Source organism: Dasypus novemcinctus, chromosome 7 (assembly GCF_030445035.2).
Source record: "Dasypus novemcinctus isolate mDasNov1 chromosome 7, mDasNov1.1.hap2, whole genome shotgun sequence".
Taxonomy (NCBI): Eukaryota; Metazoa; Chordata; class Mammalia; order Cingulata; family Dasypodidae; genus Dasypus; species Dasypus novemcinctus.
Genome location: NC_080679.1, coordinates 91,891,153 through 91,904,791, shown reverse-complemented (window position 1 = coordinate 91,904,791; position 13,639 = coordinate 91,891,153). Strand labels below are relative to the sequence as shown.

Below are 13,639 nucleotides of genomic sequence, written 5' to 3'. Positions count from 1 at the left end.
GAAATGAAGGCAGAGAGGCAGTCAGGTTCCAATTCCTGGGGGGTCTTGTAGACTGTGTGAGTGTTTTGGATTTTATCCCAAGTGTGATGGAAGCCACCTGAGGCTTGAGAGTGGGCCACACAGTGGTCTGTCCGTAAATGCTTATATACAAAAAGAAAAATGGTTTCTCAACAGGCAAAATACAAGAAAGAATATTCCAAGTATCTTGTAGAGAATTGGTTGCTTCTTCCATCTCTGAAATTCTAGAATTCTATAACTCTCTGGTAGGAAAGAAGGAAGAAAGCAAATTTCCGGTACCCACTGAAGCCATCATTTAAATTTCCAATATCCTTCCATAAGTTACATAGAAATATAAATACAATTTTTAAATAATAGAACATAATTGTATAGAAACCATAGTATGTCACATTTTCTTTTTATTTAAAATAAAATCCTGTATGCTTCACAGGCAAGTTCAAGGAGCGCTTGGTTTATTATCTTTGCCACTTTACAAAACAATACATTTTTTGAAAATGCATACATAAAAATATAACATTTAGGCAGATAAGATATCTGGAGGCAGCTGAAAGTTAGCCAACAATATTAAAAAGCTTTAAAATAAAAATTTTTATGACTAGCTATTGATAAACATTTGGTATGAAGGCTATCACTGAGTTCTTACTAAATTCTAAAATACTATTGTTTTTAAATAAGATAAGTGTATATATCACTATAAAAACTGCCCACCATTTTCACAGACTAGAAATCAACGAAGCATCTGAATATCATTCATTTGTCTTTGGAATTTGTGTTTCTCCTCACCTTAAACAATTCAATTACAACTGTAAAAGTCCCATGACATATTTTGTGGATACAATATTTTATGTAATTCTCATTTCAAAATCTAATTTTTTTTCATATTCCTTGTATACATTCATTCAAACCTAACTATTAAAAGGCAATATCTTTTTTACATACTAGCTTTTTTACAGCTAGCTTACAAAACAGTCTTTACAATAGTGATTCTTTTCACAGTAGTTCAAGAGTTCAAGGCATGTTTTGCAATGTCAAAATGCAAAATTCTGACATTTGTAATATGTTCTTAGGTATGAGAAAAGTCACGCTACCAAAAGTATAATTAGTATTAGTACTTTGAAAGTCAACCCGAAATTCTTTTTTGAGATCTGAATCTAATTTTCTGGTTTTAGAGCATTTTAAAACCTGAAACACAAATTAAGTTTGAATAACCTTCTCCAATCTAGGATCAGAAGAATGCAAGATCTTGACACCACTCACTCTGGAAATGAACTAAAATGTAGTATTTTGGGTCAGATGTCATTCCTTTACATAAAGAGAAAAAAAGAGCTGGGTTTTTTGATGTTTTAGTATTCAGCCCATTGGAGAAAATAAATATACTGGTAAATCTCATTCTAGCTTGCATTAGTTTGGCAGAATTTAAGTACATAATTCCCTCTTTACAGACAAAATCAATGAGTAGGTTTGGGCATGGAATGAAACTCAATGGAGATTCCAAAATCAGGGTCCCTGTGCCTTGCTGCAGATAACCTGGGTTGGAAAATTTAATCAACAGGATAAACATACTCTTTTGCTCTCATGGGAAAGCTAAGATAAAAATCCAAATAATTTTTCCCCTAAATTCTCTGTTCAATTTGCAGATGTCAAGAACCATTTTGAATAATTTTAATTTTAATTTTCTGAAAATGTATAAGCAGAGCCATTTCAGGCAAAGTGCTTCTTTGCAAAATAAAAAAAAATATTTCTGGGTTGATAAGCCAATGGCAGGCTGGATTTCAGCTCCCACCTGCCCCTGTGCTGGGAGGGTTTGTGCAGAGCACAATCAGCCCAACCAGATCTGGTGCACCAAATATAGGGCTAATTTCCTAATAATTTCAGATTCTTAGTAAACAGGTTCATGTAGGCCAGGGTAAAAATCTTACAATTAATATGATTAGATCTGGAGAGAGAAACTTCTGATTAGACAGCATGGACGATGATCAGAAAATATAAATCACATCTGAAAATATTAAAATCTAGGGTGAGAAAGAACTTATATTCTCCCAACTGTTGTATTTACCTACAACTGACATAGACAAATATCCTGGTATGTCTCTGATAGAAGGATTTCAAAATAGGTATTATTACCTAATTTCAATATAAGGTTATATTCCAAACTATATGGCATAATGACTTAGTTTAAAACAATGGCAAAAGCAAAACAAAACAATGGTATGAAACATAGCATAAATAAAATTAGAAATCACATTATGGAACATAATATTTCGCATTCTCTAACAAAGTCATTGCCTCTTGAGTGGAACTGAGCATTAAAACAAAAGTAGAAACTTCTTATACATTAGTGAAAAATTAGACTGAAACTATACTGAGAGTCCTCTTAAAGTTGAAAAGAAATTCATCTCTGCCCTTAACAAATAACCTCTTTATAGTGCCAAATAAAAAACTACTGGAGAAGACAAGAGGTAAAACCTCTCATACATGGTTACGGGAAATCTAAATCTTGTTAAAATTTTCAGTGTGTAGGAAACTGGACAGGGCTTGGGACCTAACTGAAAGAAGGACGGGAATTTTAAAAAGATAATTTTTAATGATTAAAAAAAAGATGCCAAAGATAAACTAATGATAAACTAAGAAAAGTAAAAGAGAGAAGTAAGATAATATGCTGCTGGACATGATCCCAAATTCATCTAACAAAATCAGCCTTTATCCCTGACCCAATGCATGAAAAGAAAGCAATCCTCACAAAAAAGGGGGAAAACGTGCTATGAAGAGTATTCTGGTGATTGCCTACCTAACTCAACAACTCTTCTATACCTCTTCTTTGACTTAGTTTGGTTTTACTCACTGAGCTCATTATGGGTGAACAAATTATTTTAGAAGAAATACTGACTGGCAAATTATGCTAGTGTAAAATTCAAGGTAAGGCTTAGCTGCATGCTAATTAAAATTTTAATTAGTAAAATTTGAGATATAGTGGGGCATTGCAGTGGATGTCACCACTGGGTTTTCCTGCCAATTTTGCTGACAACTAGCAAGTCACTTGAACTCTGACCTTTGGTTTCTTCATCTACAAAATATGGGTATTGAAGTATAAAGTTTCTTAGGTCCTTTCCAACTTCCTGATTTTGGTTTTCATTTTTGGCTATGACACATCTGAAATAATACTTGCCACAGTTTCCCTTTCATTATGAGGTTAAATTCTAGAATGATTACATTGAAGAATAATTAGAATTCTTTCAATTAAGGGCAAATGATGACTTTGGAATGCAGCAAGGGAATACATTTTTTAAAGGAGATGAGAAAAATAATGAAACAAAAGAAAAGCTGAGGAAAAATGACTGTCAAATATCTGACAATTTACACGAAAGCACTTTGAAAAATGCCTGGATCATAGAAATACAACTTAATACTAAAATTTCAATGAACATTTTATATTCCAATTGACTTCTACTTAGAAGAAGCCTTCAATAAAATGGCAGATAAAGTCCACATAGGTATTAGGAACCAACAGGGAGCTGGAACAGGGTTGTCAAACACAGGAGAGGTAGGTTCCACAAAAGAAAAGGTGCTTGGAATATCTTAAAAAACCACAACACAATTTTAAGACAGTAATAACTAAACATTTCCAAAAGTTTATAATGTTCTGTTGTTTATAATGACTTTATTAAACGACTAATTACTGAAGACATCAACTACCAATTTTTATTCATTTTCCACTGTTCTTTCCTAATGGGAAATAACATTTCCATATTCTAAATAAATTTATTTAAATTCTTAAAATTTCCATATTCGTTTGAAATAATCAGTCAAAAACGATTCCCTGCCAAGCACTTTTAAGTTCACTAGAACTCTGTATAATGACAGACTTTTCAGATGATTTGCTATAAAATGTTTCCCTGGTACTTTGCAACGACTCCAAGAAAGCCCTGAGTTTTTCTCTGCCCCAAAACGTCCCATGGTGGCAAGATTCCAGCATAGTAGAAATTGTTTTGTTTTGTTTAATAATTCTAGAGTAGTAAATGTATTAAAAATAATAAATTATTATGAGACTCCTAGCCTAATGTATCTACTGTAGATTTTCATTTTTAAATAAAAGCTGATTTTGAATTTTTCATACAGTGCAACCAGGTTACTATTTTCGTACAATCATGGAATGTTAAAATGCAAATTTAATTGAAAGTATAAAGATGAAAAGAAAGTGTTAGGCCTAAAATAGCTGTGCACAACACAGTTATGTTTCACTTAACTTTCAAGTCAGAACATAAATTAAGAATTCTAGATGTGACATGCCAAATATTTTAGACAGAAAAAAAGCATGTAACAGAATCTGTACCAATTACAGACTTAAACGCATAGCTTATAAGGAAACAAGTTCATGCTGAAATATTGACAACAAATAATGTTTCCCTTATTTTAAGAAAGTGATCCTGCATGTAAATCCCACTGCCATTTTTTATACAGTAGAGAACATTCGTAAATAATATATTCCCAAGCTTTGTATTGTACCCTGATCCAAAACCTCTGAAAGGAGCAAAGAACACTGATAAGTTGAGCCTAAGAAAAAAATTCTTGGCTTATAAAAGAATTTAAAAGAAATAAATATTACAAAATGGGACTCTGTTAAAAACAAATAATATAAAATTTAACATCATAGGTATATACAGTTAATCTGCCTTATGCGCTAAACTTGTTCCTATTTTAATAAGTGATTATTTCATTTATAATAATGTTGAGAGTTAAGTTTTTTAAATTAGAACTTTAAAATTTTTACTTATCATTTTTCTTAACCTACCTCCTTTCTTCAAAAATGTACTTTGTAATTGATATTTAAGACTGTTTAGTTAGGAGTTTTACTTAACCAACACAAAAACAAGAAAAAAATATCTCCAAATGTACAAATGTGCAGATTTCTCTGAGTGAAAGCTGAACCAATAAAAATATGGAATTATATTTGGACATCCTTAAATAAATTACAAAGCATAATGACAAGAAACATGAAAATGTTAAAACATCCTCTTAAATAATTAAATAAGTGCATTCACCCAACATAAGTGAATAAAACAGGAACTAATATGCTTATTTACTTGAGACTAGAGTACATGATAGCAAACATAATTTCATTCTCATTTATGAAGAAATAATATGTGACAAATCAAGGTTACAAGCACAAGTTAAGATTTTCCTTCACATAAGCACTCTTTAAAACTGATGATATAATTTAGATAATTTGTAACATAAAAATAAAGATACTCTCTAAATATGTTGTTGATTGAAAGTGATTTTTAGATATGTTCTAGAAACCACTGTCACACAGGACTCAAGACATTCTTTGTATTATATTTCTTTGTCAAGTTACTTTCTTCCCCTACTTCACTCACATCCCTGTTCCCGTTCCCAATTTAGATTTTAAATTCCTTGAGGGGAGGACCTCTCCATCTTTTTATTTCTCAGTGGCACCCAGCATTAGTAGCAAAGAAGATATGGTGTGCTCCATGATTATTTAATGAACAGATGAATGAATGAGAGTGAAAGTATATGCTCTTGGGTGTTTTTTGTTTTTTTGTTTTTTTTGCCTTCCTTGTCTCAACCTAGTCACATGAAGATGGGGTCATTAACATATTTCCATAGTGAAATGAAGCAAAATCTCGAAACTGTGCTCTCTGTGAAGCAGAGAGGTATATCCTTTAGAACACTGTTTTCTAAGTTATGTTTTGTAGAACATTAAATTTTGGGATAGTAAAAGTTTCTCCCTGCCCTTATAAAAAGGGTTCTTTATCAAATAATTTGGGAGATCCAGTTTAAAGATATCCCAAATAACATTTCTTTACTGTGAGAACCCTCAAAGTACATGATATGCTAATAATGTACAGTATCACTTTCTAAGAGGTTTTCAAAAAACACTTTTTATTATAGAGCATCTCTGAAGAATGTTCTAAGAGAAAGTGTTTCAGAAACAATGTCTAGAATAATAATAACATCACGTTAAATCTTCCTCACCAAAGCAGCATTGTAGATTTGAACATAGCATTTAATATCCCATGTATTATTCAGAATGCACAGGAAGTAGAGGAAAGATAAAACTATGTGGAGCTTTCTGCACCCACTTATTCATTTTGAAAAGATGGAAAGTATCTATTTACAGTTGCTGACACCCTCTGTAGGATTTGGTTGTGAATTTCGTTTAAGAGTTTTCTTCGTTTTTCTCAAAAGATTTCCTAGTTTCTTCTTTCTTTTCTGCTCTTTTCTTTCTAAATGTGTATGCACAAAAGTAGTCAGGACTTAGATATCTCGCAGTGGATTTTTTATGCATGATTAATCTCTGAAAGTGTTCAAAGAACATTAAATACTCATCTAACAAATGTAATGTCTACTATATTTCTATGGGGAAAATGGCAATAGATATTGCCATAAGCTATCATGCAGGTCCATTACGGTTCTGCAAAATAACTCAATTTGCTTTCTGTGTGACTAAACTACAAATACTGTAACGAACGATATTGTTTTTGCCTAGGATGAAAAATACCACAGGAATTCAAAGGAAACTGAGAACTCTATATCGTCGACTATCCGATATGGACTAACTGCCAGTGGTCTGACTTTGGGACATTTCTCAATGTCTTCAGATGCCACATGACTCATTTATAAGTGAAAGTAAATAAAAATTGGAATGATTTTCAAACTGTTTGCCTCAGGGTCTGCTGTGGTAGTAGATTTTGAAGAATTGCGTAACAGTGGTGAGGGAGACCAAAGTAGTGAGAATCTGACCTCAATTTTATATATTAAAATGAGTAACGTTAAATTTTTAAAGGATACTGATGAATTTAAAAATAAGAAAAACCTTAGACTGCATGTTCTAAAGTTTTGTTTAGATACAACATACTGTAACTCACATTTTTAATGACCATGTTTTCATCTTAGAAAAAAGTATTTTGACATATTTTTCTATTCATTCATGTGCTCTTGGTTCAAGTAAAATAAAAATCATGACTTTTGATACTTTTTATGTAGCTTACTTTACCATGTTTTCTAATAGCTTTCTTTCTTATTAAAGAAAAAGATGAGTAGATGCGTTGCTTGTTAAAACAAAATTAAAGACAGCATGGAGATTGGATCAAGTCAACTCTTGCCCATGTCTTAACTTTAGAGTTGTCTTATCATGCTGCCTTTGGGCACTTAAATACTGTACTATATTATCTTTGAGGTAGAACAAAAAAAAAAAAAGCAGAAACATTCACAAAAAGAGGAAAATCAAAAGAAAGCTGTGAGAGACTTCTGTTTAACACTATTGTCATGATTAGGCTTTGCAGTCTTCCTTGATACAAAGTTGAGAAATAGTCTTCTTAATACGAAGAGCAGTCAGTCGGGCTGCGCCATTAGCATACCAACATTCACGCATTATTCTCCCCAGGACTCGGAGTGCCTTTAAGAGAGAAAAATATAAAAAACTTTAGGCACTCGCACAAAACAAATGACCATAGAACCAGGGGTTGATGCTAAACTTTGAGGAAAAAATAGTAAACTTAAAACCATATGAAAAGAATTAGGGCCAAACTTCAAAAAGATCCTGTCAAAACACACGTATTAACCTTGTAGGGGTTAACTTCTCACTGAAAATTTAATCTTCTCCTGATCCAGAAGCTATGCATTGAGATGGCAACATCACAGTATCAAAGCAGCCCAAATAACTGAGTCACCACAGAGGACTAACCTGTACAGGACAATGTATCAGCAAGAAATAAAAGTGAGATTTCAGGGTTTGTTTGTCACTGCCACATAAATTAACACTTACGTGTCTATACTGCTAAAGGAATAAAATTCTTCTAAAGACTTATAAAAAGACATATACCAATTTCACAGAATGAATTGGATACCCAGATTGAGAGATGCAATATATGGTATTTGAAAATCCTCCTAGTTACACACTTCAAAAATATAACAGGAAAAATGTGCATAAAAAATAAAACCTTACTTCGCAGCTTTGCCATTGATTTGGAATACTTGGTCGAAATTTCTGGTCACAAACAACCTTCCTCATTTCCTCTATTGAGGGATCTGAAGGCACCATGTCATAATAAGGTAACTGGTAGTCCTCAACAATTCCTATAAGAAATTCACATAATAAATTTCCCTGTGTGAATAATCAACAAAGATGCCTTTTTCAAAATATACCAATTAAATCTCTGAAGCATAGGTAGCACTCTGGGAAACTGGAAAGTCAGGTTTATTAAAATAATATATCTATAAAACCAAGGATATAGTTTAAGGCACTCAGTTGAATGGTTGGAATTTTGATTTACATAAAATGCCATTATTCAATTGAAAAAATAATGCCTATTTCTCCTAATTATGGAAATTACCCCATAGCTTCAGTGCTCTGTGAATGAAGCATATTTCTCCATCAAATAATCCTTTCAAATCAAAATAGCTTTCTCTCTTTGAAAATTGTTGGGCAATTTTTTAAAAGCTGAGTTTCTTACTGTTGGATTTTTGCATTACTACACTTCAGAATGTTCCTGAGATGTAGCCAAGGATGGACAATTCAACATGAAGATGAATGTTTAAAAGGTCTCAAATTTAAACTCAAAGACTTGATCTTAATTATCAGAAGAGAACTTGGATTCCAAAAATTTCCCTTAAAATCTTTTTTTATTTTATTTTTTATTTATCCCCCCTTCCCCCCTCCAGTTGTCTGCTCTCTGTGTCCATTCCCTGTGTGTTCTTCTGTGACCGCTTCTATCCTTATCAGCAGCACCAGGAATCTGTGTTTCTTTTTGTTGTGTCATCTTGTTGTATCAGCTCTCCGTGTATGTGATGCCATTCCTGGGCAGGCTGCACCTTCTTTCACGCTGGGTGCCTCTCCTTACGGGGTGCACTCCTTGTGTGTGGGGCTTCCCTACGTGGGGGACACCCCTGCGTGGCTCGGCACTCCTAGTGGGCATCAGCACTGCACATGGGCCAGCTCCACACAGGGTCAAGGAGGCCCGGGGTTTGAACCGCGGACCTCCCATGTAGTAGATGGATGCCCTATCCATTGGGCCAAGTCGGCTTCCCCCCTAAAATCTTTTAAGTCCTTTTAAATCTTAAATTAACTATAAAATCACCTTAAATTTAAAATATTTCACATGTACCATAATATTAGAAAGGTAAATAAAAACACATTAATACATTACTATTTTTATATTTTAAGAAAATTTAAGGACAAAAACTTAAAAGCAAATCTAAACAAATATCAATATGAATTAAGGAATAATGTTAATGAAGATATCTGTAGTTTCAACCACATACCTGCAAATCCCCAGTGCTCACCTGCTCCTTGTCCCAACCCTCCCCCACAGTTCCACTGACTGTCTAACCCACCCTCCCTACCCTAGCCCCAACAAACCAGCACCACCCAACCCAATAATATCATTGCACCACTGTTATGACCCTCCACTGCACAACTACGTACTTTCACCTAATCATAGATTTTTCCCATATGAGTATTGGCTCACAACCCTCTTCTCCCTTTCTATCTCCTGTAATCCCATCTTCCAGACTCTAGTTCTGTGAGTTTGCTCAATTTGCTTAATTCATATCAGTGAGGTTATATAATACTTGTCCTCAAGTGCCTGGCTTGCTTCACACAACATAAGGTTTTCAAAACACATCCATGTTATCCCGTGTGTTAATACTGCATTCTTTCTTACAGCTAAGTAATGTGTATACCACAATTTGTTTATCCATTCATCTGTTGATGGGCATTTGGGTTGTTTCCAACTTTGGCAATAGGGAATAATGCCGCTATGAACATTGGTGTACATATTTCTGTTTGTGTCCTTGCTTTCAATTCTTCTGGGTATATACCCAGCAGTGAAATTGCTGGATTGCTGGCAGTTCTATAGTTGTATTCCTGAAGAACCACCAAACTGTCTGCCTCAATGGCTACACCATTCTGCATTCCCACCAGCAATGGATGAGAATTCCCATTCCTCTACATCCTCTCCAACACTTGGAGTCCTCTGTTTTTTTAATAGCTGCCAGTCTAATGCATGTAAGTTGATGTCTCATTGTAGTTTCAATTTGCATTTCCCTAATAGCTAATGATGCTGAGCATTATTTCAAGTGCTTTTTAGTCATTTGTATTTCTTCTTTGGAGAAGTGTCTATTCAAATCACTTGCCCATTTTTTTTTTCTTTATTTTCTTTTAAAGGTTACATTCAAAAAATATGAGGTCCCCATACACCCCCCACCCCACCCACGCCACTCCTCCCACATCAACAAACTCTTTCATCATTGTGGCACATCCACTGCACCCAGCAAATACATTCTGGAGAACCGCTGCAACATATAGACAGTGGTCCACATTGTAGTCCACACTCTCCCCCAGTCCACCCATTGGGCCACGACAGGACACACAATGTCCAGCATCCATCCCTGCAGCACCACCTAGGACAACTCCAAATCCTGAAAATGCCCCCACACCATATCTCTTCTTCCCTCTCCCAACCATCAGCAGCCACCATGGCCACCCTCCCCACATCACTACTACAATTTCTTCCCTTACTAATCACAATAGTTCCCCAACAAAACACCAGTCCACTCTAATCCATACTCTATTCCTCCATCTTGTGGACCTGGGATGGCTATGTCCAGTCCCCCTCTACATCAAGAGGGGGTTTAGATTCCACATGGATGATGGATACAATTCTCCTGCTTGCAGGTGTAGGCACTCTTGGCTCCCTGCTGTGGTGGTTGACCCTCTTCACCTCCCTGTCAGCTGGCCAGGGTAAGTCCAAGAAACCAGAGGGTAAGAGCTGCAAGTCTGCTGAGGCCCAGGGCCTGGCCGTCACATGGACAGTTCAGAGATTCAGGTCTCCTGAGTATACACCAATCCAAATGCCGACCACAGGTCCAGTAAAGTAACAGAAGAGGCATGTGTAGAAAGGTTATATCTGAGTCCAACTCCATCACACTCAGGAACACAAACTCCAAAGTAGGGCCAACTGACATGGCCCTGAACTCCAGAGCCATTTGCCTTGACCATAGAACCTGTGGGTCGCTGCAGCCCTCGGGAGAACCAGCACCTGGGTTTCTTTCTACCTTGGCTGTCTCTGGTACCCTGCTGAGGCACGCATAAGCATCACCCCCTGATGACCTCCGGTCTCCTTTTTGGAGACTCTTAGCCATATAAATTCATTTGTCCTTTCCATTTCCCCCTTTTAATCCAAAGTCAAAAAGCAGTTTTTAACACCTGATATTACATGTAGGCTGAGATATTCTGCCGGTCTGAGATGACCTCTTTGTTCATGGTGCTTGGTAGTAATCCCTCGGTGCCAGGGAGGCTCATCCCCCATGCTGGGGGGAAACACTTGCCCATTTTTTAAATGATGTTTGTCTTCTTATTTGGAGGTGCAAGACCTCTATCAGATATATGGTTACCAAATATTTTCTCCCATTGAGTAGGCTGCCTTTTCACTTTCTTGACAAACTCCTTTGAGGTGCAAAAGCATTTAATTTTGAGGAGGTTCAATTTATCTATTTTTCTTTGCTTTGCTCATGCTATGGGTATAAATTTCATGAAATCTTTTCCTAATACAAGATCCTGTAGATGCTTCCCTACATTATTATCTTCCAAGATTTTTATGTTCTTGGCTCTTATATTTAGATCTTTCAACCATCTTGAGTTAATTTTTTAGAGTGTGAGATCGTGTTCTTTTCTCATTCTTTTGGATATGCATATCCAGTTCTCCAAGCCCCATATCTTGAAGAGGGCATTTTCTCCCAATTGAATAGTCTTTGTGGCCTTGTCTACTATCAGTTGACTGAAACTACAATGTTGGGAATGTTCTTTTGGGAATATAGCAGGGGAGGGTTACTGGTTTAGGTGTTTGATGTGGGTGGGGGGAAGGCTTCTAGGGAGTGTGTGAGTATTCATCTTGTCAAAGTGTGTTGTTTCAGTGGGTGGAGATTCACAAAATGAGTGGGAAGGTGTTGAACTGCCATCCTGGGGAGTCCTGCTATGCTCTCAAATAGAGGGACAGGAGTTTCTCAAGAGCATAAGCAGTGCCTAATAGAGGAGGACAGACCAGTATATCAAGGCCTCAATGTTGTTGCAAGTAACTATGAAGCTTGTTCTTCAAGGAGTGAAGCCTGGTGGTTGCCATGGACCCCAAGGGGAGGGGGAGTGAGGAATAGAATAGATGGAACATGGGGCATTTTGGGGGTAATGGAAGTGTTCTACATGATCTTGCAATGATGGATACAGGCCATGTTGAATTTCATCAAAATTCATAAAAGTGTATGGTCCAAAATGTAAACCATAATGTAAACCATTGACCATGGTTAGTAACTATGTTTCAATATCTGTACATCAATTGTAACAAATGTACCATCCATATATAAAATGTCATTAATAGGGAAAAGGGGAAAATGGGGAGGATATTGTGTATATGGGACCCTCCTATATTCCGTACATGACTTTTCTGTAACCTAAAACTTCATTGAAAACAAAATGAAAAAAGCAAGACAGGAGGAAACAAATGGAGGAAAATGTCACTGTACATACAAGACAACAGATCTTACAGTGATGAAAGACATAATGTCAAAAAATTTTTTTAAATATTTTTTCATTATTTTCTATTATTCCCAATTGTTGTTTCATTATTTATTTTTAAATTTTTTGTATTTTATTTCTTATTTTTAAAACTTTCATTTCATTGTCTTAATAAATGAATTTGGATATTTTGCTGACCTCATTTTTTAAGAAGTTTTGGATCACAGAAGGTTTGCAACTATGACAGAGGAGGACCATTGGTGCAGGGTGTCAGTGAAGGGGAATATATAAGAGGAGGTTCACCTGGGGCATATATATAAGGCATATAAATGTGTTCATGTGTTCATGGGGCATTGTCATGGTGGGAGAAATGGCACACAATAACTGAAAGAATATCGGATTCCCATCCTGGGGAGCTCTGCCACATTCTCTAATGGAACACCAAGAATCCCCTGAGAACAGGGGCAATGACTAGTGAAGGAGGATGGTCCATTCCTGGTCCATTGATATTGATGACTATATTTATGAACCTTTACTTTTGAAATGGAAACCAGGCCTAGTATTATATGGTACCACAGTGTTGCCTCCTGAAAGCCTCCTTGTTGCTCAAATGTGGCCTCTCTCTAAGCTAAACTCAGCATATAAATGCATTACCTTCCCCCCATCATGGGACATGTCTCCTGGGGATGTGCCTTTCTGGCACCAAGGGATTACTACTAAGCACCAATTACAGTGCAACTGGAGAAAGACCCTGACCAAAAGGGGGGAAAGGTAAAGACAAATGAGTTTATATGACTAAGAGACTACAAAGTGAGTCAGGAGGTCATCCCAGAGGTTATGCTTATGCATATCTCATCAGGATCTTGTTGACTGCCAAATAACAGGGTTCCTGATGGCTCTGAAATCATCCCAGACACTATAGTCAGGACAGATAGCTCAGGAGTTTGGTGCCTTGCCAGTGGGCCCTACATTGGAATTTGTGCTCCCCAGTGTGACAGAGTTGGACTCAGTTATGGTTTCCCTATAGATGGCTCTTCTGATTCTTCTATTTGAACCTATAATTAGTACTAGAGTTGATAGGTCCAACTGTAG

The 13,639-nt window shown here is 36.1% G+C and overlaps 1 protein-coding gene across 3 annotated transcripts in view; it reads right to left on the bottom strand.

The window, feature by feature from the left end:
* Window positions 1-398: 398 nt before the first annotated feature.
* Window positions 399-13,639, bottom strand: part of ACVR1C (activin A receptor type 1C) — a 136,664-nt gene continuing 123,423 nt past the window's right edge. For all 3 annotated transcript variants that reach the window (XM_058300894.1, XM_058300895.1, XM_071216428.1), the window contains exons 8-9: window positions 7,985-8,115; window positions 399-7,435 (exon numbers count right to left, since the gene is read on the bottom strand). In XM_058300894.1, the coding sequence (XP_058156877.1) occupies window positions 7,310-7,435; window positions 7,985-8,115 (257 nt within the window). In that variant the 3' untranslated portion in view covers window positions 399-7,309. The remainder of the gene's footprint in view (window positions 7,436-7,984; window positions 8,116-13,639) is intronic.